General features: G+C 45.7%; 1 protein-coding gene across 3 annotated transcripts; it reads right to left on the bottom strand.

The window, feature by feature from the left end:
* Positions 1 to 133: 133 nt before the first annotated feature.
* Positions 134 to 21088, bottom strand: STAT2 (signal transducer and activator of transcription 2). 3 transcript variants are annotated; one of them, XM_036251633.1, is made up of 24 exons: positions 21005 to 21088; positions 16412 to 16555; positions 16097 to 16250; positions 15698 to 15793; positions 15164 to 15253; positions 14997 to 15072; positions 14213 to 14295; positions 13892 to 14046; positions 7153 to 7311; positions 6955 to 7047; positions 6679 to 6738; positions 6251 to 6271; positions 5966 to 6059; positions 5770 to 5817; positions 5606 to 5689; positions 5343 to 5441; positions 5116 to 5251; positions 4964 to 5016; positions 4763 to 4857; positions 4022 to 4158; positions 3659 to 3841; positions 3394 to 3451; positions 1664 to 1998; positions 135 to 1452 (listed from the first exon to the last, which is right to left on the bottom strand). In XM_036251633.1, the coding sequence occupies exons 2-24, from the start codon at positions 16540 to 16542 to the stop codon at positions 1310 to 1312; spliced, it is 2583 nt and encodes an 860-aa protein (XP_036107526.1). In that variant the 5' UTR covers positions 16543 to 16555; positions 21005 to 21088; the 3' UTR covers positions 135 to 1309. The 3 variants fall into 3 exon arrangements, with proteins under 3 accessions (XP_036107527.1, XP_036107526.1, XP_036107524.1); XM_036251631.1 differs by having other exon boundaries at positions 16412 to 16646; positions 21005 to 21085; XM_036251634.1 differs by lacking the exons at positions 16097 to 16250; positions 21005 to 21088 and having other exon boundaries at positions 134 to 1452; positions 16412 to 16524.
* Between the last annotated feature and the right edge of the window lie 1619 nt (positions 21089 to 22707).

Genomic DNA, 22707 nt, shown 5'->3' with positions numbered 1-22707 from the left:
TTTAAAAAACATACAGTACCTGACTTTAGTCAGGGGCACTGACCTCTTTTCCCTTATACTGTCAAATAAAAAAATGACAATAACCAACACAATAGCTGTCTGGTGTGAATTAACCAAAATTATACCTATTTTTCTGTCAGATTGGCAGAAAAAGTATTTTTAGGTGCTACAGAATTTTAGAAATGAGTGTGTGCTATGAGATGAAAAAGGTTGAAATCACTGCTCTAACATACCAGGCAGTAAACAGCCACATGTAGAGGGCCTTACTTTCATTGACATCTCAAGTTTGATTAGAATTGTAATCTTAGAGCAATAGCAGTTGTCCTGGGGTTCCCTGGGAATGGCTAAGGTGTGAGGCTGTCCAGAGCTCCATGATAAACCTTCAAGGTTCTAAGTTCCAGTTCCAGAAACTTGATCTTTGCCCAGGTCTGTGCCCAAGGAATGGAAATCATCTTTTCAGGTAAACAATATATCGTACAAAAGAAAGGGATAATATCTTAATAGAAAAATATCAAGAGCCAGCTTCTCTTCCTCTGTAAAAATACCAAATTATATCTATACTATACAAAGCAATTCCTATATTCCCAGCAAACATACCATCCCTGGTCTCCTAAGCTCTGGGAAAGTGGAGACTAGGCAGAATAAGTTATTGTGCAAAGCTTCACAGGCACATCAGGCTGGCAGGGTCATTTCTCAGGGGAGGAATGGGTGTAGCCAGCTTGGGGGGATAGGGGAGAAAACCAGTAAGAAGAGGTCTACTTCCTGCTCCCTTCCTCAGAGGGGAACTTCACATAGTGACTGAGGCAGGAAGCTCTCAGTCCCTGTAGGAAAATAGGACATTTAGGACTTGAGTCAGGAGTGAGAGGAAAAAGAAAGGAAAAGGTTATCCTAGACATGAGGGGAGAAATGAAATCCTATCATGTGTCAGTTCCCCACTGAGGGCCAATGCTAGTGAGCACCAGGTTAGTCTTACCAGCTATTAAAATGTTGAAATCCTTCCCATACTGGAAAGAAGTGACTTCCCTGAGCCCTCCAAGTACCTCTTAACTGTCCTGGCCTGTTCCTAAAACCACACCTCCCAGCACAGCAGGCAGCCTCCAGGATCCTAGTTAGAGCTATGGCCAACATCTGTTCTGATTCCCTGGTGCCCCTCTGTATCCATATTATGCTTGTATCTCTCACTCCAAATCATGGGATTAACCCAGCTTAGAAAGGGCACATGCCTGATTTCCCATCCTTAGAGAGCAACATCATGATGTGGAGGTTAGTAGGGGTAAAAGATATGGAAAAAACAGACAAAACATAATTCTTAGAAGTCAGAAGGACTCAGGGGCCCATCTGCGTAGAAATGGCTGGTGTGAAAGATGTAAGCCTCATCCGTGGTGTTCTGGCCAGCTAATAGTGGATCTTCATTTGGCATGATGTCTTCAATCTTCATATTGTTTCTGAAGACTGGATAGTCCAGAGAAAGAAGTTAGGCCCTGATCTTAGGTAAGGAGTTCCCAACCCAGCAAGGAAAGTGAGGAAGATGGCAGCAGAGGCCTGGACAGGGACAGAGGGGACACTTAGGTGGGGCAGGGGTTGGGCTGGTGCGTACATTTCCTAATAAAAGGAATCACAAGGAAAGGTATCTCTTTTTCCCCAGTCCCGTCTCATCACTTACTTTCCATTTCCTCGGTGTTCAAGTGCCTCAGATCATGGGGCAAATCTGGCTCTGGCACCAGCTGTGAAAAGGGCTCTTGAATAGGCTCCAGGTTCAGTTCTGGTCCCAGGTTTGGCTCTGGCACACTTTGTGATACCCTGCCTAGTGTGGGCTCCAGCGTGGGCTCCAGCGTGGACTCCAGTGGTGGCCCCAGATCCAGTCCTGCCATTAGCTGTGGCTCTAACTCCAGGCCTAGCCCTGGCTCTGGCCCCGGTGCCAGCCCTGGGAGCAGCTCTAATGACTCCAATTCTGGCTCCAGATTAGGCTCCAGCGGTTGTTGTAGCTCATCCGCCTGTCTGGATACCCCAATACAGACAAAGGGGGAGGATTCAGTTGTTTAGGTAAACTGGGAAGTAGTAGAACAAGTAGAGGCTACTTCTCTAGTCTAAGAAGTCAACAGAGCAGAGGATTTGAGAGCATAGGCTTTCCTCTGATCTGGCCCAGTAACTCAGTTGATTAGAGCATCATCCCAATATGTCAGGGCTGTGGGTTTGATCCCTGGTCAGGGTACATATAGAAATGAACCAATGAATGCATAAATAAGTGGAACAGAAAATCGATATTTCTTTCTCTCTCCCTCCCCACCCCACCCCCTCGATTTTCTCTTAAATCAATTTAAAAAAAGAACACAGGCCCAGCCAGTGTGGCTCAGTGGTTGAGCACTGACCCATGCACCAAGAGGTTGCCAGTTTGGTTCCCGGTCAGGGCACATGCCCAGGTTGTGGGCCAAATCCCCAGTAGGGGGCATGCAGGAATTGGCCAATCGACGTTTCTCTCTCTCTCTCTCTCTCCCTCTCCCTTCCTTTCTCTCTAAAATCAATAAAGAAAAAAAAGAACACAGGTTTTGCAGTCAGGCTTGCCAGTGTTTGTACTAGCTGGGTGACCTTAGGCAAGTTCATTAACTTCTCTGAGCTTCAGATTTATCATCTGTAAAATGGGAGCAATAGCTAATAATACTTGAGAGGCAGGAGGATGGTTAAAAGCAGGGCTTTGGAATCTGAAAGATCTGGATCATTGAGCAGCCAATAACACTTTATTATGCTAAACCTTAGTTTCCTCAGTTGAAAACAGTAAAAACAGTGTCTGCCTCACAGGACCATTACGAAGATTCAATAAATGAGAAAATGAACACAAAGCTTTAGACCAGTGCCTTGTACATAATAAACTTTCATTAAGTGTTCCTTTTAGTATTATCTACTCATATAGATTCTCATAAAGATTACAATAAAAATTTTTTAAAAATGGCCCTGGCCGGTTTGGCTCAGCAGTTAGAGTGTTGGTCTGTGGACCAAAGAGTCATGGGTTCAGTTTTGGTCAAGGGCATGTAACTCAGTTGCAATTTGGTCCCTGGCCCTGGTTCGGGTAGTGCAGGAGGCAACCAATCGATGTGTCTCTCTTATATCGAAGTTTCAAAAAAAAATGTTCTAGAAGTATCTAGTAGTCTGGCATCAAGCAGATGTCTATTAACATCAGTGATTATGACTATTATTATCAGGGAATCCCTGTGGAGACAACCTAAAGATGGCAGCAGGAAAACAGAGAGGACAGACACTAGAAGAGCAGGACGAAACCTAGAGGACTGGAGGGTGTGGGTCAGTAGGAGAGAAGGCCAGGAGACTGGAATTGGGCAGGTTGGTTCCCTACGTCAGCCAAAAAGGTTTACAGAGGACGGCCCAAGAGTTTAATCTCACCTGTTAGAGACCACAATGAGCTTATGTTTCAGGTATTTCCTTCGTTCATGGAGATTATCTGTAGGGTACATATACAAGAGGTGGGGAGGTCAGTGGATGGGACACTGGCCGTTGACTGTGACAGTTGTATCTCCTTATTAACCAGCAGTCTCCCACGAACACATCCTTTAATTTCTCTGGATATTGGTTTTCCCATAATTGTAAGGAAGCAGTTAGATTTGTGGATGCCTGCAATCTACCAGTGAAGTATGTCAATGACGTTCACCTTTGTCCTCATAGTAGCACCCAAAAGCTTCATCCCGGGGGATTCGTGGGTAGAGAAAGCAGAGTGGGTTCTCGGGTATGTTCTCCTCAGTGAGCAGCTGGTAGTGGCGGATGATTTTGGTCAGTGGGAGTGACTGCAGCACCTCCTTGGTGAAGGGCTTCACAGAGTAGATGAGCACTTTATCTGGAGAGTGGAAATAGAAACAGGCAGGCTTGAGAGAAGAGGCTGGGCCTGGGAGCTCCCCACCTGCCTGCCCACCCAACCCAGACCTGCTGAGGGATTCAGGACAGAGCCAGGGAAGCCAAGGATAGGGAGAGGGACAGAAAGGAGAGGCTATGGAAATAGCAGGATAGAGTAGCTGACCATCATCCTGGTGTTCCACCCAGGAGCAGGTAATGCCCCCTTCCGACGTTTCACTGAAGCGCAGCAGAAAGGTACCAGAGATGGTCTTCTTCAGCAACCTGCGCTCCTGGCTCCGGCTCACAAAGCCCATGATGCGTCTGGAGCAGAGAAAGCAGCTGAGAGGTTCTCCTGCCTCCCTGCTTCCTTGGCTAGGGAGAGGGTGCAAGGTTTTTGCTCTGGCTCTGCCATTTACAAACTGTTCCACTGTGGCCAAGTCACTTCATTTCACTGACAATATCCACCTCCCGGGGATGAAAGAGGTGTGAGGATTCAGGGAAGCCATATAGATGAAAAGCACCTTGTAAAAGGCAAAGTGCTGTGCGAATGGGCAGGCAGTGTGGTGGAAAGAGCATAGGCTTGGGGTCAGACAGGCCTGTGTTTGAATGCAGACTTGGTCCCTGGGGTAAGTTCTCTGAAGGCTTAATTTCTCTGAGCCTTCGTTTCCTCACTAAAACAAGGGTGGCAACACCCACCACTCAGCATGGTTGTAAGGATTACAAGAGAATTCATGAAAGCAAAGCGCTCTGGGACACTATAGGTGCTGGACAAATACTGGCTCTGACTATTATCGCAAATGTGAGGAGGTGTGACCTTGAACCAGTTTTTGCTCTCTCTATCTGCCACATGAGGGTGCACAGAGTCCACTCTCAAGTCCAGAAAGGCAGCTGGGCCTGGGGAGAGGGAGGCTGACTAAGGTCTTACCCATCATTCCAGAGATCCTTCAGGTGGTCATGTACCAGGTCCAGAATTTTGTCTAGCCATGTCCAGAACGGTAGTTTTCCAGGCGGGCTCTCCCGCTGAAGGAGGAATGGAAAAGCAGGAAGAAATACGGAGTTTCCTTTGGTGTGGGGAGAGGTTTGGACTGGGGGCTAGGATCTAGCTGCCCAGGATGCAGGGCATTACCTTGGTGAAGTCAGCCCAGGACAACAAAGTACCCTCATTCCCAGAGTTCTGCCCTGTGGGCAGAAAGACAGTTCAGATGATTGAAGTAGGCAAGGCCAGGGCTCCTGGGATGGAAAGAACAGAGGGCTGGGGATGAGAGGAAAGGTCTGTACCAAACAGCTTGCCCTTCAGCATGTTCAGCTGGTCCTGGTCCAGGCCTCGGCCAACGTAGGAGGAGAACTGCCAACTGAGAGCAGGGCCCAGTAAGTTCCAGGGAGCCTTGGGGGGGCTGGAGAAGAACTGCTGGTTCTGTAGGTGTGGGAAGAGGACGGGATGGCTCAGAGCTGCGTCCTCACACACCCCTCCTCACCACCCTTCACCTGTTGGCCCCATCTCCTACCTGAGGGTTTGAGCTGAGCAAATTAAACCAGAGAATCGAGGCCCAGGCGATTGAGAGCTGATTCATGTTAGAAATAATCACCACAGGGAGAGTGTCCGTCTGGGGAGAAGACAGGAATCACAGAGGAGGCTGTGATGATTCTAGCTGCAGACATTTGGCAGGGGTAAGGGGTACTATTGCACCTGGAGAGGTTTCTGTTTAACCCCTCTCTATGCCTCCTCCTAAATCTGCTTCATCTCTTCCTGCTCTCCATTTTTACTCACTTTCAGTTCCTGCTTTAGACCCTGGTAGGTGTATTTGACGGTGAAGCTGATAATGTGCAGTTCCTCTGTCACACCCAGCAGACCCTGTGACAGCCAAAGACACAGTGATCAGAGGGCCCTTTGGCATGTTCCTCCTGCCCCCCAGTCCTCTGTCCAGGCCTCACCTTATTGCTGCCCTTTCCTGAACCACCTGAGCGTTGCTCCACCAGAGACTGTGAATTGAGGGGAAGAAGACAGAATGTCAGAGGAGGGACCTCAGTGTCCCTGGAACTCTTGTTTTGCCCTCAAGACTTCCCAAGGCGTGGGAACTTGCTCCAGCCTTCTCCATTGAACTAGAAATATAAGCTACCAGCTTCTTACCAGGTAACCGAAGTCCCAAATTAAGCCCTGACTTTGCCCTTTCTCGGGGGTCAAAGTTTTCTGGTTTGAGGTCAGAATGTTGAACTTCCGGAAGCTATTCCAGGAGGAAAAAAATATATGGACAGGAACATAATTATTCTAAAATTCCGCAGCAAACAGACCTCTCCATCTCTCTCTCTGCTGATATGCACCCAAACCAACCCCTCCTGTCTGCGCCCTATCAAGGCTGCGGCATGTGGTTGTGCAGCTCATGCAGTGCACAGAGCAGGGTCTGCAGTCAGGTACCTTTGCGATTGAGGAGGATTCCTGAAAAGAAATAAATAAAAAAAATCACTGGGAAGTAAGTGTAGAAATTAGGAATTTGGTCTTTGGGATCAGACAGATCTGAATTCAAACCCAAATCTGCAGCTCACTAGCTATGTGGCCTTGCACAAGAGACATCATCATCTCTCTGAGCTTGTTTTCTCATTTGAATGGTGCATTGATGGTAGCTAACTCATGGGGTTCCTAGACAATTACATGAGTGTTTGACAACCTGCATGTCACATAGCAAGGGTTCAACAAAAGGGATGAGTTATTTTTTCTATAAGGTAGGAATGGAAGGGGAAGAACACAGCTTTAGGGCCTTGTTGTGAAAAGGTGGTGTCTCCTCTGCCCCACCAGCCCACATGCTGGCCACTCACTGGTCCCACACTTCACCTGCTCCAACTTACCTGTCAACAAAGACTTCTGCAGTCAGTGACTCACTGCCTTCCTGGAGTCTCACCAGCAGCCTGAGGGGAAGAGAAGTGGATGGGAGAAAGTGGTCAACCTCAATTTCCTGGATAGACCAGATGTTTGAAGAAGACAAGGGAAGAGATTAGAAGAGGTAGGTTGATTGGGGGTGGTGGTGGGGAGAAACAGCCAAGAGTGGGAAGATCTGTAAAGCCAGAAAGCAAATAGAGCCAGGTCTGAAAAAAGGAATCAGGAATGAATTCTGAAATGCCAACCTTGTTCGGACAGTGAACTTGCTCCCAGTCCTGAGGATGAGGGGTCGATGGAGAGTTTGAGGCATACAGGGCTGGGTTTCTACCACAAAAGCTCTGGGAAGAGAGATGCGGAAAGAATATATAGCTCAGCATCTGTAAGAATAGCTCCCCTTGTTCCTTCCCTCTGCCCTCCTTAGAAGTCCCTCCCTGGCTCTAAACCTGTGGAGCAGACGCTGTAGCAGTTCTGTAACCTGGGCCTTCTGCAGGTCCACCCCTTTGGTCAGAGGGTCATTCTGATAGCTAACTAGGCGACTCAATTCCTTCAGCTCCTTCAACAGCTGCCGCAGATGAAACAATAGCTTTGCTGCATCTGTGAACCTGAGTGATAGAATCCAAGGGACAGAGAATCCATGAGTTTCCTGGAGCCCCAAAACAGGCTCTAATAGTTCCTCTTTAACTCTGTGGAGAATTTGAAACTGATTGGGACAAAAAGAGAGTCCAGAAAGCATTGATTATTCAACATGATTCATAATCCAAGAAATGAAAATCAAAGCCACTTTCATATTAAAACTGATAAAAGATTAACATAATAAAGTTTACTTTCATATGATGCTTGATATATACTGTTTATTTTAAGTGCTTTACACGTTAATGCATTTAATCCTCATAACAACCCTATTTAGTAGGTACTACCATTATCCCCATTTTATAGCTGATAAAACAGGCACAGAAAAGTCAAGTGAAATGCTCAAGGTCATAAAACTAGTAAGGAATGAAACTGTATGTAATCCCAGGCAGTATGGCTGCTCAATTCATACTTTTGACTTCTATTCTTTATTGTCTCTCTAAAAAAAACGTAATAGGCAATGTGATGATAGGAAAACAATCATACACTATATATAAGCAAATAAATTGGGATAGCAGTTTGAAACTAATTTTTAAAAAGCCTCAAAAAGCCCTGGGTGGTTTGGCTCAGCAGTTAGAGCATCGGCCTGCAGTCCAGAGAGACTCGGGTTCGGTTCCCACTAAGGGCATGAACCTCGGTTGCAGTTTGTCCCCGGCCTTGGTTGGGTCGTGCGGGTGGCAACCACTCGATGTGTCCCTTTCACATCGATGTTTCTTTCTCTCTCTCTCTCTCTCTCTCTCTCTCTCTCTCTCTCTCTCTCTCTTTCCCTCCCTCCCTCCCACTCTATCTGAACAAAAAAACAAAAAAATGTCCTCGGGTGAGGATAAAAAAAAAAGCCTCAAAAAATGTGCATACAGTCGGCCCTCATTTATTGCAGCTAATCAGTTCCAGACTCTACCGTGATAAATGCATTTCCACGAAGTAGGATTCTTTATTTATACAGTCGTTCCTCGCCACCACTTCACGCTTCGACTTGCACGGCTTCACTCTATTTGAAAAAACCACGATAGAGTGAAGCCTCAAAAGTCCAAGCGTGAAGTGGCAAGGGACTACTGTACATTTTATAGTATTCCATTTCTAAACACAGATCCTAAGAAAATAATCAGACAAATGTACCAAGAAGTTAATTCATAGTTTTGTTATTTGTAATAGAAAAATTAGAAACAATTGGTATTAGGTATATAAATAATAGTATATTCAAATCATGAAATGCAACCACTAAAAACAATGATGTAGCCCAGCTGGTGTGTCTCAGTGGTTGAGCATCAACCCATGCACCAAGAGGTCGCCAGTTCGATTTCCAGTCAGGGCACATGTTCAGGTTGTGGGCCAAATCCCCAGTAGGGGGCGTGCAGGAGGCGGCCAATTGATGTTCTCTCTCATTGATGTTTTTATCTCTCTCTCCCTCTCTAAAATCAATAAAGAAAAATAAAATAAAATAAAAATAATGATATAGCCTGGCTGGTGTGGCTCAGTGGACTGAGCATTGTCCCATGGACTGAGAGGTCCCAGTTCGATTCTCAGTCAGGACACATGCCCAGTATGGGGTGTGCAGGAGGCAGCTGATTGAGGTTTCTCTCTCACATTGATGTTTCTCTCCCCCTTCCCCTCTCTCTCTAAAAAATCGATAAAAACATACCAAAGAAATAATAATAATGATATAGGTCCTGGATGATTTTGCTCAGTGATTAGAGCATCAACCCAAGGACTGCAGTCTCAAGTTTGATTCCAGTCAAGGGCACGTACCTGGGTTGCAGGTTTGATTCCCGGCCCTGATTGGGGTGGTGTGGAAGGCAACCAATCAATATGTCTCTCTCACATCGATGTTTTTCTCTCTTTCTGTCTCCCTCCTTCCAACTGTCTCTAAAAATCAATGGAAAAATATCCTTGGGTGAGGATTAACAACAACAACAACAACAAAATAATATAGGCTCCAACATTTCACATAAAAAAAATGCCCAAAAATATTAAATGAAAAATAATTACATGATAGTATAGATATAAGATTTGACTTCTGCTTAAAATAGACACATTATTTTGTATATGCATAGGGGAAATCTGGGAAATATATGCAAAAGCATTAACAGAGGGGTACCTACCTCTGTGTGATCAGATTATACAAACGGATGATTTTACTTTTTTTTTTTTTAATCTTCACCCAAGGATATTTTTCCATTGATTTTTTTTTTTTTTTTTGATAGAGTGGAAGGGAGGGAGGGAGGGAGGAAGAGAGAGAGAAACATCAATGTGAGAGAGACACATCTATTGGTTGCCTCCTGCATGACCCCGACTGGGGCTGAGGGTTGAACCTGCAATCCAAGTACATGCTCTTGACCGGGAATTGAACCCTCAACCCTTAAATCCAAGGGCCGACACTCTAACTGTTGAGCCAAACCGGCCAGGGCTGATTTTTTATTTTTACTTTCTTTTCTCTTTTAAATTGTTTGAAATTTTTTCAATTGGTATACTTTATATTTATAATTAGAAAAAGCAATAAAGCTCTTTTTATTAAAAACAATGAAACAAGTTGAGCTCTCACTCCTGGAAGCCCGTGCCTTTCCCTTATCCCTCTTCTTCCTCGACAGGCATGCACCTCCTAAACTCTAAGGGACTCCAAGAAACCTGCAACCAGGGGAGTAATGAGCAGCAGCAGCTCATCCAGGGCTGCCCCCTGATCCTGTCTCCGTGGCACCCTTTTCTCTGACTCTCCAGTGAGCTGATAGCAGCTCACTGCCTTGACTCACTTCTTTCCTGTAACTTTTCTGAAGAGCCAAAGCAGCCCTGCCTAGGCTCACTCCTGTTGCTGCTTCTATCCTAAGCCTTTCCTTGTTTCACTGACCCCAGATTTAATTAACATACTCTCAAAATAAAATATATTAAAAAAATACAATGAAACAAAAAAATCAACACAAAAACACCATCACCACCAGCAAGGAAAGGTACATACTTTGACCCAGAAATACCACTTCTGGCAACTTACATTATAGAAATAGTTAGAAAGGTAAATAAAGGTTGTTATGAGGTTATTTACATAATTTATTTATTATTATTATTTTTTTATCCTCATCCGAGGACATTTTTCCATTTTTTGTACAGACAGAGTGGGAGGGAGAGAGAGGAAGAGAGAGAGAGGGAAACATCGATGTGAAAGGGACACATGGAGTGGCTGCCACCCGCACGACCAACCAGGGCCAACCAGGGCCGGGGACAAACTGCAACCGAGGTACATGCCCTTAGCGGGAATCGAACCCGGGTCTCTCCGGACCGCAGGTGGACGCTCTAATCACTGAGCCAAACCGGCCAGGGCTATTTACATAATTTAAATACTGATCATGTATCTGAAGCCCTATATACCTGTTTTCAATTTACCTGTATTTTTTGTTGTTAATCCTCACCAAGGATACTTTTCAATTGATTTTTAGATAGAGTAGAAGGGAGGGAGGGAGGGAAGAAAGGAGGGACAGAGGGGTGTGGAGAGAGGGAGAGAGAGAGGGAAAGAGAGAGAGAAATGGCAATGTGAGAGACACATTGATTGGCTGCTTCCCACCAGGGACTGAACTTGCAACACAGGTACGTACCCCTGACTGGGAATTGAACCTGCAATCCTTCGGTCTGCCAGCCAACACTCCAACCACTGAGCAAAACTGGCCAGGGCACCTATATATTTTTTTAATATTAAAAAAATTTTTTGCCCTGGCCAGTATGGCTCAGCGTTTGGAGCACTGGCCTGCGGACCAGAGAGTTCTGGTTCGGTTCCCGCTAGGGGCACGTACCAAAAACAAAACAAAACAAAATTTTTTAAATTGATTTTTACTTTTTTTTTTTTAACTTTTTTTCTTTATTAATTTTTAGAGAGAGAGAGAAAGGGAGGGGAGAAAGAGATAGATATATTAGTGAGAGAGAAAATCAATTGGCTGCCTCCTACATGTCCCCCACTGGAGGTTGGGCCCACAACCTGGGCATGTGCCCTGACCAGGAATTGAACCAGTGACCTCTTGGTACATGGATTGATGCTCAACCACTGAGCCACACCGGCCAGGCGAAATTGATTTTTAGAGAGGAAGGGAGAGGGAGAGAGATAGAAACATCAATGTAAGAGTGAAACATCCATAGGCTGCCTCTTGTATGCTCCCTACGGGGATTGAGCCCAAAACCTGGGCATGTGCCCTGACTGGGAATTGAACCAGGGACCTCTTGGTGCATGGGACCATGCTCAACCAACTGAGTTACACCAGCCAAGGCTACCTGTCTTTTTTAAATCCTCACCTGAGGATATTTTTCCATTGATTTTCAGATAAAGTGGTGGAGGAGGGGGGAGGGAGGGAAAGAGAGAAAGAGAGAGGGAGAAACATTGATTTGAGAGAGACGCATCAATTGGTTGCCTCCTGCAAGAGCTGGACTGGGGATTGAACCACCACTGAGGTACGTGCCCTTGACCAGAATTAAACCCTTGACTTTTTTTTTGTCCTCAGCAGAGGACACTTTTGAATTTATCTTCAGATAGAGCAGGAGGGAGAGAGGGAAGAAGAGAGAGAGAGAAACATTGATGTGAGAGAGACACATTAACTAGTTGCCACCGACATGACCCCAATCACGGCCAAACTGCAACTGAGGTACGTGCCCTTAGTGGGAACTAAACCTGGGTCTCTCTGGTCAGCTGGCCGACGCTCCAACCGCTGTGCCAAACTGGCCAAGACATACGTGTATGTATATATGTATGTATTTGTCTGTATGTGTGTCTGTGTATATATGTACATATATACTTTTAAATATTTTTCTTTATTGATTTTAGAGAGAGAGGAAGGGAGAGGAAAAGAGGGATAGAAACATTAATGAGAGAGAACGTTGATTGGCTGCCTCCTGCATGCCCCCCACAGGGGATTTGGCCCACAACCTGGGCATGTGCCCTGACTGGGAATCCAACCAGCGACCTCTTGCTGCATGGGCTGACGCTCAACCACTGAGCCACACTGGCTGGGCTATACCTGTATATTTTTAATAGTTTAAATTATAATGAATTTCCTCATAAGAAAATATTTAAAACAGTAGGTATTTTTCTTTTTTTTAAAGAAATGTTTACCACTTTATTATTATTTGTTATCCTCATCTGAGGACATTTTTGCATTTATCTTCAGATAGAGCAAGAGGGAGGAAGAGAGAGGGAGAGAAACATCAATGTGAGAGAGACACATCGACTGGTTGCCACCCAAACAACCCCAACTGGGGCCAGGGACAAACTGCAACCAAGGTACATGCCCTCAGTGGGAACCAAACCCAGAACTCTCTGGTCTGCAGGCCGACACTCTAACCGCTGAGCCAAACTGGTCAGGGCAAACAGGTATTTTCCAAGTATGTTAAAGGACACATTCCTTTTTTATTACTTTACAATAAAATTAATATTAAAACAAAAAGTTTACTAGAAAAATAGAAAATTAAAAACAACCTAAATATCCAAAAATAAGAGTTCATTAATTAAATTATGTTACCTCCATATAGGGAACTATAATGCAGCCATTGAAACTAACATGGGTAAATATTATAATACACTGCTAAGTTAAAAAAAAAAATAAGCGCCCTGGCCGGTTTGGCTCAGCGGTTGGAGCATCAGCCCGCGGACCAGAGAGTCCCGGGTTTGGTTCCCACTAGGGGCATGTACCAAAAAAATATATATATATATAAATGAAATAAAATAAAGCGCCCTGGCCAGTTTGGCTCAGTGGTTAGAGCGTCGGCCTGCGGTCCTGGATTCCGTTCCCACTAAGGGCACGTACCTCAGTTGCAGTTTGTCCCTGGCTTTGGTTGGGTCGTGAAGGAGGCAGCCACTTGTGTCCCTTTCATGTCCCTTTCACGTTGATGTTTCTCTCTCTCTCTCTTCCTCTCTCTCCTTCCCACTCTATCTGAAAAAATAAATAAAATTAAAAAGAAAAGAGACAAACAAAAAAAAGCCCACATGTCTCAAAATTGTACGAATAGTATGATTCAAATTTTGTTTAATAATGTTATAGTAGCCCGACTGGTGGGACTCAGTGGTTGAGCGTTGACCCATGCACCAAGAGGTCGCTGTTTGATTTCCGGTCAGGGCACATGCCCAGGTTGTGGGCCTGATCCCCAGTGCAGGGCATTCTGGAGGCGGCCAATCAATGTTCTCTTGCATCGATGTTTCTATCTCTCTCTCCCTCTCCCTCCCTCTCTCTAATATCAATAAAGAAAAGAATTTTTTAAAATTAAATAAAAGAATAATGTTACAGCAGCTATATCTGAGTAGTAAGGTGCTAAGTAATCTCCTTTTTTTTTTGCATTATATTCATTGAATAAATAAAAGTAGACGATATATTTCCCATGTGATTACAAAGGAAGGACTCTGGGTTTCCAGGGTGGTGAGAGTGAAGAAGAGATCACACTGTAGTCATAAGGGAACTAGGATCATTCTGGGGAGCAGAGATTAAAGAAAGCAATACCTCTTGCCATATACAGAGCATTACAACTTACAAAGCACAGAGCAGTGGCTAGACTAGGGCTGGGTGAGCATGAAGGTGGGGAGGTGCCTCTTACCACTTCTCTAGCTGGGGAAGTTCCACCCCTCCATCCAGGGGGGCTCCAATGCAGGCTTTCTGCTGCTGGGCTTTCCACTCCTCCAACTTGGGCAGCAGTAGCTCAATTACGGTAGTTAATCGGCCTAGCAGTGCTCTGGAGGCATCCAGCACCTCCTAAGAAAGACATAAGTGAGTGCTGAGCACCTCTCACCATCATCCTCCACCATCCAACTGGGGATAAAGGGACAAAGAAGCCAAGGCTAAGAGGCCAGAGCTCCCAGGTCCCTCATTTTCCTGGAGTTCCCTGCCACCCACTTCCCCACTGTCTTTTGCCTCCCACCTTTCTCCTTTTGTCCAGTTCATTGAGAGTTTCCTGCAGAAGTTGCTGCTCTTTGGTCTGATGGGGGTCCAGAGGTGTCCTTACTGGATGGCAGGAGCAGGAAGTGAGACAAGTGCTCAGATCTAGGGCTCTTTCCCCTCACTTTCCTGACCCGGACCTCAATCAGAGACAGGAAGGGGGAATTCCAAAGGGAGAGGAACGGGAACCAAAGCAAAGCACAGGCACCTCAGGCTAATTCTCAGTGATCAAGTTTGAAATAGAAGTCTACTTTATCTGCTAAGGCAATTTCCCAAGCATCTCCTCCAACATTCACTAGCTGTCCCTCAGCCAACCTCCAGCCCAACCCCTACAACATACCCTGGCATTTCTAGCTTTGCATGGCAGCAGGACTGAAGCCAGTGAGGTGTAGTCAAAAGTGATTACTGTATACTGGGGCTTTTCTCTCTCTCTCTCTCTTTTTTTTTGGTTAATGCTCATCAAGGATATTTTTCTACTGATTTTTAGATAGAGTAGAAGGGAGGGAGAGAGAGAGAAACATTGATATGAGAGACACACTGATTAGTTGCCTCTTGCACAACCCCGACCGGGGCTGCGGATCAAACCTGCAACCCAGGTACATGCCCTTGACCGGAATCAAACCCAAGACCCTTTGGTCCACAGGCTAACACTCTAACTGCTGCGCCAAACCAGCCAGGACTACTAGGGCTTTTCCTTTCTGCTCTCTTCCACCCTTGGCCTTCCAACAGGAACCTGTCTTTTTCCCACCCTTCAGTGTGCTTCCTACCTTGGCTCTGAATTTTATATCGGAAGCAGAAGACGTCCTGCTGGTCTTTCAGTTGGCTGATGGATTTTACCAACTTCTGTATTGGGGATGAGACCCAGATGAGGCTGCTTCTTTGGGAGGAAGCAGGCTGCATCCTACCCACCCTGACTCTTGCCACATCCACAAACCTCCATCATAGTCCTTAATTCCAGGATCCGGGATTCAATCTCATGTTGCTGGCTCTCTACAGGTACTTCGAGGGCTGGTTCTTCTTGCTCCTGAAATAAGAGGCTCTGAGCATATTCAACTCTGACCTTTCATCCCTAAAATCCAGGCCTGAAAATATACAACAGGCTATTAGGGGATCTCTATTCTTTTCTTTTCTTTTTTTTTTTATCTTCACCCAAGGACATTTTTCCATTTTTTGCACAGATAGAGTAAGAGTAAGAGAGAGAGAGAGAGAGAGAAACATCGACGTGAAAGGGACACATCGAGTGGCTGCCACCCGCACGACCAACCAGGGCCGGGGACAAACTGCAACCAAGGTACATGCCCTTAGCGGGAACCGAACCCGGGTCTCTCCGGACCGCAGGCCAATGCTCTAACCGCTGAGCCAAACTGGCCAGGGTTAGGGGATCTCTATTCTGAGACCAATTCCCTGAGTCCTTTCCATGGTCCCTCTACTCCAGGAGCTTTTAATATCACCAGCAAATTGTTCTCACCACTTGAGCTCTCTGAGCCTGGATCAGAATTCTTTTTTCTTCCAGAAGGAGATTAAAGATCATCTCAGCCAATTGGATAGGGCTCTGGGGTAAGGCCTGCAAGAGTCAAAGAGAGAGCACTGATTGGACTCAACTGCCTTCAATGAACATTCCTATCAGTGACCCCTTCCCCCTCCTTCCAGGGTTCCTAGCCTGTCCTCTTTTCACTACTGGTCCCCAAACCCTAGCCTCTTCCTAACAGGTTCATCTAAACACTGACCTCTCTGCAAGTGATCCCCCAATTCCTTTACCCAGAACTGCCCCTGTCCCTTTACACCTCCAGGTCCTGTTCTATACCCAAAAATCATACTCCTCTAAAGATCCCACTCCAACCTTGTTATTCCCAGATCCTCCAAGTACCTGAATGTCCCGATAGAATTTTCGCAAGCTATGCTGTAACAAGAAGCAGTCAGGGTCCTGGCTGCAGCGGGCACACTCATAGTTTAGTTGGTCCAAGAAATGTAAGTATAGCATGTTAGCCTGGGAATTATCACTGCCCAGTGCAGCTTCATGCCTGGGGACCAGGAATGACAAAGATCATTATCTCCGCAGGGTTGCTGCTGTCTTGAGGCATTCTAACCCCTTCCTGCCCTTTGTGTCTCCAGGATCCTAGGGGTTCAGAAGAAATAAACCATTTTTCTCATTCCCCACCTCCCAACTTCCTGAGGGCCTTACCAGTTCTGGTCTTCAATCCAGACAGCCAAGTGCTGTCGAATGTCCACCGGCAGGAGGCTATTTGTGTAGAGATGGTGTAGTTGATCCTGAAATGGGCTGTCAAGATTCTGCAGCATCTCCCACTGCGCCATTTGGGATCTGAGTCTGAATGATTCAGGTTCCCAACTGTAAATCTTGCTGGAGTAAACCATCCAGTCTCATGATAGTTTATTATTACCAATTTAACAATTTTCCACTATACAGGTAAAAAAAAAAGAGGGGTGTCTAGATTGACTCCACTCCCAATCTTGGTCCCTTCCCTCCTCTTAAGAAACCAATATTATGCCCAGCCACTGTGGCTCAGTGGTTGAGCGTCGACCCACGCACCAAGAGGTTGCCGGTTCGATTCCTGGTCGGGGAACATGCCCAGGTTATGGGCCAAATTCCCAACAGGGGACGTGCAGGAGGCAGCCAATCAATGTTCTCTCTCATTGATGTTTCTCTCTCTCTTCTCTCTCTAAAATCAATAAAGAAAAAAATTTTTTTTTAAAAGACACCAATATTATTAGTTTGGTACATATTTTTCAATTTTTTTTTTTTTTTTTTTTTTTTTTTTTAAATATATAGTGGGAGGGAGAGAGAGGAAGGGAGAGAGAGAGAGAAACATCGACGTGAAGGGACACATCGAGTGGCTGCCACCCGCACGACCAACCAGGGCCGGGGACAAACTGCAACCGAGGTACGTGCCCTTAGCGGGAACCAAACCCGGGTCTCTCCGGACCGCAGGCCGACGCTCTAACCGCTGAGCCAAACTGGCCAGGGCTTTCCGAGGATATTTTTTTTCAATTTTTTTTTTTTTTTTTTTACAGATAGAGTGGGAGGGAGAGAGAGGAAGGGAGAGAGAGAGAGAAACATCGACGTGAAGGGACACATCGAGTGGGTACATATTTTTCTAGGAAGTATTATTTAAGAGCTCCAATATGTGGGCCTTTTTGTTTTAATGGTAATTTTCAAACACACACCAAAGTACAGCAAATAGTACAAGGATCATCCATGTACCCATCCTTCATCTACAACAATGATGTTTCTACCATTTTTATTTTATCAACTCCCCCAATACATTTATCATAAATTTATATGTGTTTGCATTTGTTTAGGTTAGGGCATTTAAAGATAGTGTGGAGTTGCCCTGGCCAGTTTGGCTCAGTGCTTAGAGCATCAGCCTGCAGACCAATGAGTCACGGGTTCGATTCTGGTCAAGGGCATGTACCTCGGTTGCAATTCGTCCCCAACCCTGGTTGGGGTCATGTGGGAGGCAGCCATTCGATGCGTCTCTTTCATGTTGGTTTCTCTCTCTCTCTCTTCCTCCCATTCTATCTGAACAAAAATGAAAAATGTCCTCCAGTGAGGATTTAAAAAAAAAAAGAGTGTGGGTCATCAGTATTTATTTCAGCATGATCTCCACTGGCCTCAGAGTTTTATCAGGGGTTGAAACCTCCTTGGAGATAAAATACACTCTATAAACTGCTCTCCATGTAGGAAGGAAGAGTTCCATTCTAGAAGTTTAAATGCTGTGCAAAGGGTCGCCCAATTCCTAAGATTGTGTCACCTTTTATTTTTTTATCCTCGCCTGAGGACATTTTTCCATTTTTTGTTCAGATAGAGTGGGAAGGAGAGAAAAGAAGAGAGAGAAACATCAGTGTGAAAGGGACGCATCGAGTGGCTGCCTCCCGCACGGCCCTGGTTGGGTCATGTCCAGGGACAAACGGGACAAACTGCAACAGAGGTACGTGCCCTTAGCAGGAACTGAACCCGGATCTCTCTGGACCGCAGGCCGATGCTCTAACTGCTGAGCCAAACTGGCCAGGGCTGTGTCACCTTTTATAATCTCTGTTGATTTCTGATTCTTCATGTGGATTATTAAACTTGCAGAGACCCAGAAATTTCACTCAAAACTGGTTTTTACCTGTCACCAACTTGACTAGGCAGAGAATCTTTCTCCCTAGCTTGTCCCGCACACTGCCATCTGTCTGTTTAGGAAATCAAAACTTATTGCAGCCCTGGCTGGTCTGGCTCAGCGGTTGGAGCATCGGCCTGCGGACCAGAGTCCCAGGTTCAGTTCCCACTAGGGGCACATACCAAAAAAAAAAGAAAAGAGGACATAATAATGCTATCTCCTCCAAATAAATATTAAAAAAAAAACTTTTATTGCAGCTTGAGCCTCACAGAAAAGAACAAGCATGCACATCTGTAGTCTAAAAATGTCACATGATTTTATTACAAATAAAAGAAAAATGTCTGGGGTAGGAGAAGTGTTTTCCGCCAGTATGAATAATTATGAGCTGCCTTTCTACCTCTAGGAACTAGGAACAGGGGAAGGAAAGGATTTGGCAGGGGCTCTTATTTTTCATTTTAACCCTTTTATTAGTGCTTGACATTTTAAACTATGTATACCTGTATTGCTTTAAAAAAACAAAAACAGCCCCGGCTGGTTTGGCTCAGCGGTTAGAGCGTCGGCCTGTGGATCAGAGAGTCCCAGGTTCGGTTCCCACTAAGGGCATGTACCTTGGTTGCAGTGTGTCTCCAGCCTCACCTGGGGTCGTGTGGGTGGTGACCAATGTGTCTCTCTCACATCAATGTTTCTCATCAATGTTTCTCTCTCTCTCTTCCTCCCGCTCTATCTGAAGATGAATGCAAAAATGTCCTCAGGTGAGGATAAACAAAAAAAATGTTAAATAAAAAACAACAAAAACAAACTGAAGAGGCTCCAGTTCTCAAGGAACTAATTTGCTGGTATTAAAAAAGGCAGAATAAGCCCTGGCCGGTTTGGCCCAGCAGTTAGAGCATCAGTCTGTGGCCCAGAGAGACCCGAGTTCAGTTCCCACTGGGGGCACATACCTTGGTTGCAGTTTGTCCCCAGCCTTGGTTGGGTCGTGCGGGTGGCAACCACTCGATGTGTCCCTTTCACATTGATGTTTCTCTCTCTCTCCCTCTCCCTCCCACTCTATCTGAACAAAAAAATGGCGAAATGTCCTCGGGTGAGGATTAAGAAAAAAGAAGAAGAATAAGAAACAAAAGAGAAAGACAAAGAAAAAACAAACAAACAAAAAAACCAAAGAGAATAAAAGAGTAAGGCATCAAGTAAACCCTGAGGTTTAAATATAAAAACAAACAAACTGCCCTGGCCGGTTTGGCTCAGTGGTTAGAGCGTGAGCCTGTGGTCCAGAGACCCAGGTTCGGTTCCTGCTAAGGGCGCGTACCTCGGTTGCAGTTTGTCCCTGGCCCTGGTTGGTCCTGCGGGTGGCAGCCACTCGATGTGTCCCTTTCACGTCAATGTTTCTCTCTCTCTTCCTCTCTCTCCCTTCCACTCTGTCTGAACAAAAAATGGAAAAATGTCCTTGGGTGAGGATAAAAAACAAATAAACAAACCTTTTTTTTTAATAATCACTTTTTAAAAAAAATCTTCACCTGAGGATTTTCTTACTGATTTTGAGAGAGAGAGGAAAGACAGAGACATCGATGTGAAGGAGAAACATCGATCAGTTGCCTCCCACAGGCATTCTTACCTTGCATCAAACCAGCAACCTAGGTATGTGCCCTGACCGGGAATTGAACCTGCAACCCTTTGGGCAACAAACCTGTTTTTTCCAAATGGATTGCAAACACTTGAGGTTAAGGGTTATAACACTTATGTACTTACTTCTCCAGTAACCCCTAACTCTCTTAGGCACATGTTTTGTATTCAATAACCTTTTCTGAAATAAATCTCATTTTGCATGTGACCTTAGGCAAATACTTTCACTTTTCTGTGTCTTACACTTTATTTGTTTTTCTTTATTGATTTGAGAGAGAAAGGTAGAGGGAAAGAAAAAAGCATCCATGAGAGAGAACATCCATCAGCCACCTCCTGCATGCCCCCCACTGGGGATTGGGCCCACAACCTGGGCATGTGCCCTGACCAGAAATCAAACCCATGACCTCTTGGTGCATGAGTTGATGCTCAACCACTGAGCAATACCAGCAGGGTTGTATCTTACACTTCTAAAAAAGTTTTTCAATTGATTTTAGAGAGAAAGAGGAAGGGAGAGAGAAACGTCTATTTGTTGTTCCACTCATTTAAGCATTCATTGGTTGCTTCTTGTATGTGCCTTGACCAGAGATCCAACCCACAATCTTGGCTTACTAGGATGACAGTAACCTTAGTATATTGGGACAACGCTCTAACCAACTGAGCTACCCAGCCAGGGCTGTATCTTATAGTTTTTAATATAACAAATAAGGATGATCAATTGTATCTACCCTTGGACGTTGATTTTTGGGGAGGTGGGGTATAAGTATCAAAACTATCACAGGCCAAAAGGAAAAAAATGCAACAATGCCAAGTTCCGGTCTCAGAAGCTGTAGGGGAATTTGGATGTGGGGGAGGCATTCGGGTTGGGGACCTAGACCGGACAGGATCGGGGGACGATCAAGATGCAGCAGGCGACAGCTCCAATTTCAACCTGGGGACATAGGCTGACACCTCCGGAACACAGCCCCCGGGGCTGCCTCACTTCTTAGGGAGGAACTCGCGCCTCCACCCCCAAACCCCGCGCGCCCTCTCAGGGACCGTACCTGGTTAGGGTCTCAATTCCTGCTCTCTGCAGAGGCTGAGGTCGAGCCTTCCTTTCCGCAGAGGGTGCTCCGGCACCAGCGCCTCCCGCCCCGCCCTTGGTTTCGCCCCGCCCCTCGGAGTCCGTCCCCCTGTAGCAGGTTTGAGTGGGCAGCTGAAACTCCGAGCTCGCCACTCCCAGACCCGCAGCGGACATTGGCCAAGCTCTTCCCAGGCTGTGAGTTCATTGGCATCGTCACAGCCCCTCCCTCTCTGCGGGGAGGGAGAGGCGGCGCAGATGCCACACCTGCAGCTCCAGCGATTGGTGGGGCACCTCAAATAAGCCGCGCCCCATGCCCGCGGAGGGAGGAGTCCAATTAATGGAATAGCCCAAGACTGAAACTGCTGATTTCCGAGAACCCACTCTGCGGCTAAGGAAATGAGACCTGCTCCAGACAGTGGAAGCGCTTAGGGCTCCGTAAGAAGAGGTGGGGCCGGAACTTCGACACTTTGGGATAGGAAGGGGAGGGCTGAAGTAATATAATAACTATTTACTGATGGTAGTGTTAAACACTTTAGGTTCATTGTGTCGTTTTTCGTTTCCACAAAACCCAATGATTTGAAAATCATCATCCCCAATTTAGAAATGTATAAAAACCTGAGCTTAGAGAAAGAAGTTAAGTTACTGGGGATGGGAGCGGGAAGGAGGGGGATCATTGGGGGAAGAAGGGGGGGACATCTTTAATACTTCCAACAATAAAGATATTTAAATTTTTTTTTAAAAAGTTAAGTTACTCGTCAGTGATCACTGAGGCTCAAACAAGTGGAGCCTGGATTCAAAACCAAAGCCTCTGACTCCAAACCCCAAACTTAAAAAGTCCCACATTTTACAGCACTGCTTTCTTCCTCATAGCAAATCCGTCTTGGATTCCTTTTCAAAAAACATTTTTTTTTCTTTATTGCTTTTAGGGAGAGGGAGAGAGAACATCGATTGGTCGCCTCCTGCACACCCCTCACTGGGGACCGGTCCCACAACCTGTCCATGTGCCCTGACCGGAAATCGAACTGGTGACCTCCTGGTGTATGGGTCGATGCTCAACCACTGAGCCACACGGGCCGGACCCTCCCCCCACCCCTTTTTAATGTATTTTTTAACTGATTTTTTTTTTTTTTTTATAAAGGGAGAGATAGAAACATCCATGTATCTCTCACACCCCTGCACACCCCCTACTGGGGATCAAGCACGCAACCTGTGCATGTGTCCTGACCAGGAATTGAACCTGGACCTCTCAGTCCATGGAATGCCACTCAATCCACTGAGCCACATTGGCTGGGTTAATTTTTTTTTCCTTAATACTCACCTGAGGATATTTTTCCATTGATTTTTAGACAGAGTGGAAGTGGGGTGGGGAGAAACATCCATGTGAGACACATCAGCTGGCTGCCTCCTGCATGACCCTGACCTGGGTGGGGGATCGAACCTGCAACCCTGGTATGTGTTCTTTGACCAGGAATCAAACACAGTCTTAAATTCTGAGCCAAATTGGCCAGAGCTAGAGACTCGGATTGTGCAGTTTGTCAGAATATTAGATTTATTTATTGTTTACCACCTTTTTTTTTTTTTATCCTCACCCGAGGATATTTTTCTATTTTTTGTACAGATAGAGTGGGAGGGAGAGAGAGGAAGGGAGAGAGAGTGAGAAACATCGACGTGAAGGAACACATC

Source organism: Molossus molossus, unplaced genomic scaffold (genome assembly GCF_014108415.1).
Source record: "Molossus molossus isolate mMolMol1 unplaced genomic scaffold, mMolMol1.p scaffold_m16_p_10, whole genome shotgun sequence".
NCBI lineage: Eukaryota > Metazoa > Chordata > Mammalia > Chiroptera > Molossidae > Molossus > Molossus molossus.
Note: the sequence above shows the minus strand (reverse complement) of the source record. Positions and strands in the feature narration are given on the sequence as shown.

What these genes read in the sequence shown, in the direction of transcription:
- STAT2 (XM_036251631.1), bottom strand. Translation starts at nt 16,602, where the DNA reads ATGGTTTACTCCAGCAAGATTTACAGTTGGGAACCTGAATCATTCAGA. An exon ending in CTTCCCCAGCTAGAGAAGTG is followed by an intron (nt 7,312 to 13,891) that starts GTAAGAGGCACC and finishes TCTATCACTCAG; the next exon opens with GTTCACAGATGCAGCAAAGC. An exon ending in GCTGAAGGGCAAGCTGTTTG is followed by an intron (nt 5,017 to 5,115) that starts GTACAGACCTTT and finishes TTCTGCCCACAG; the next exon opens with GGCAGAACTCTGGGAATGAG.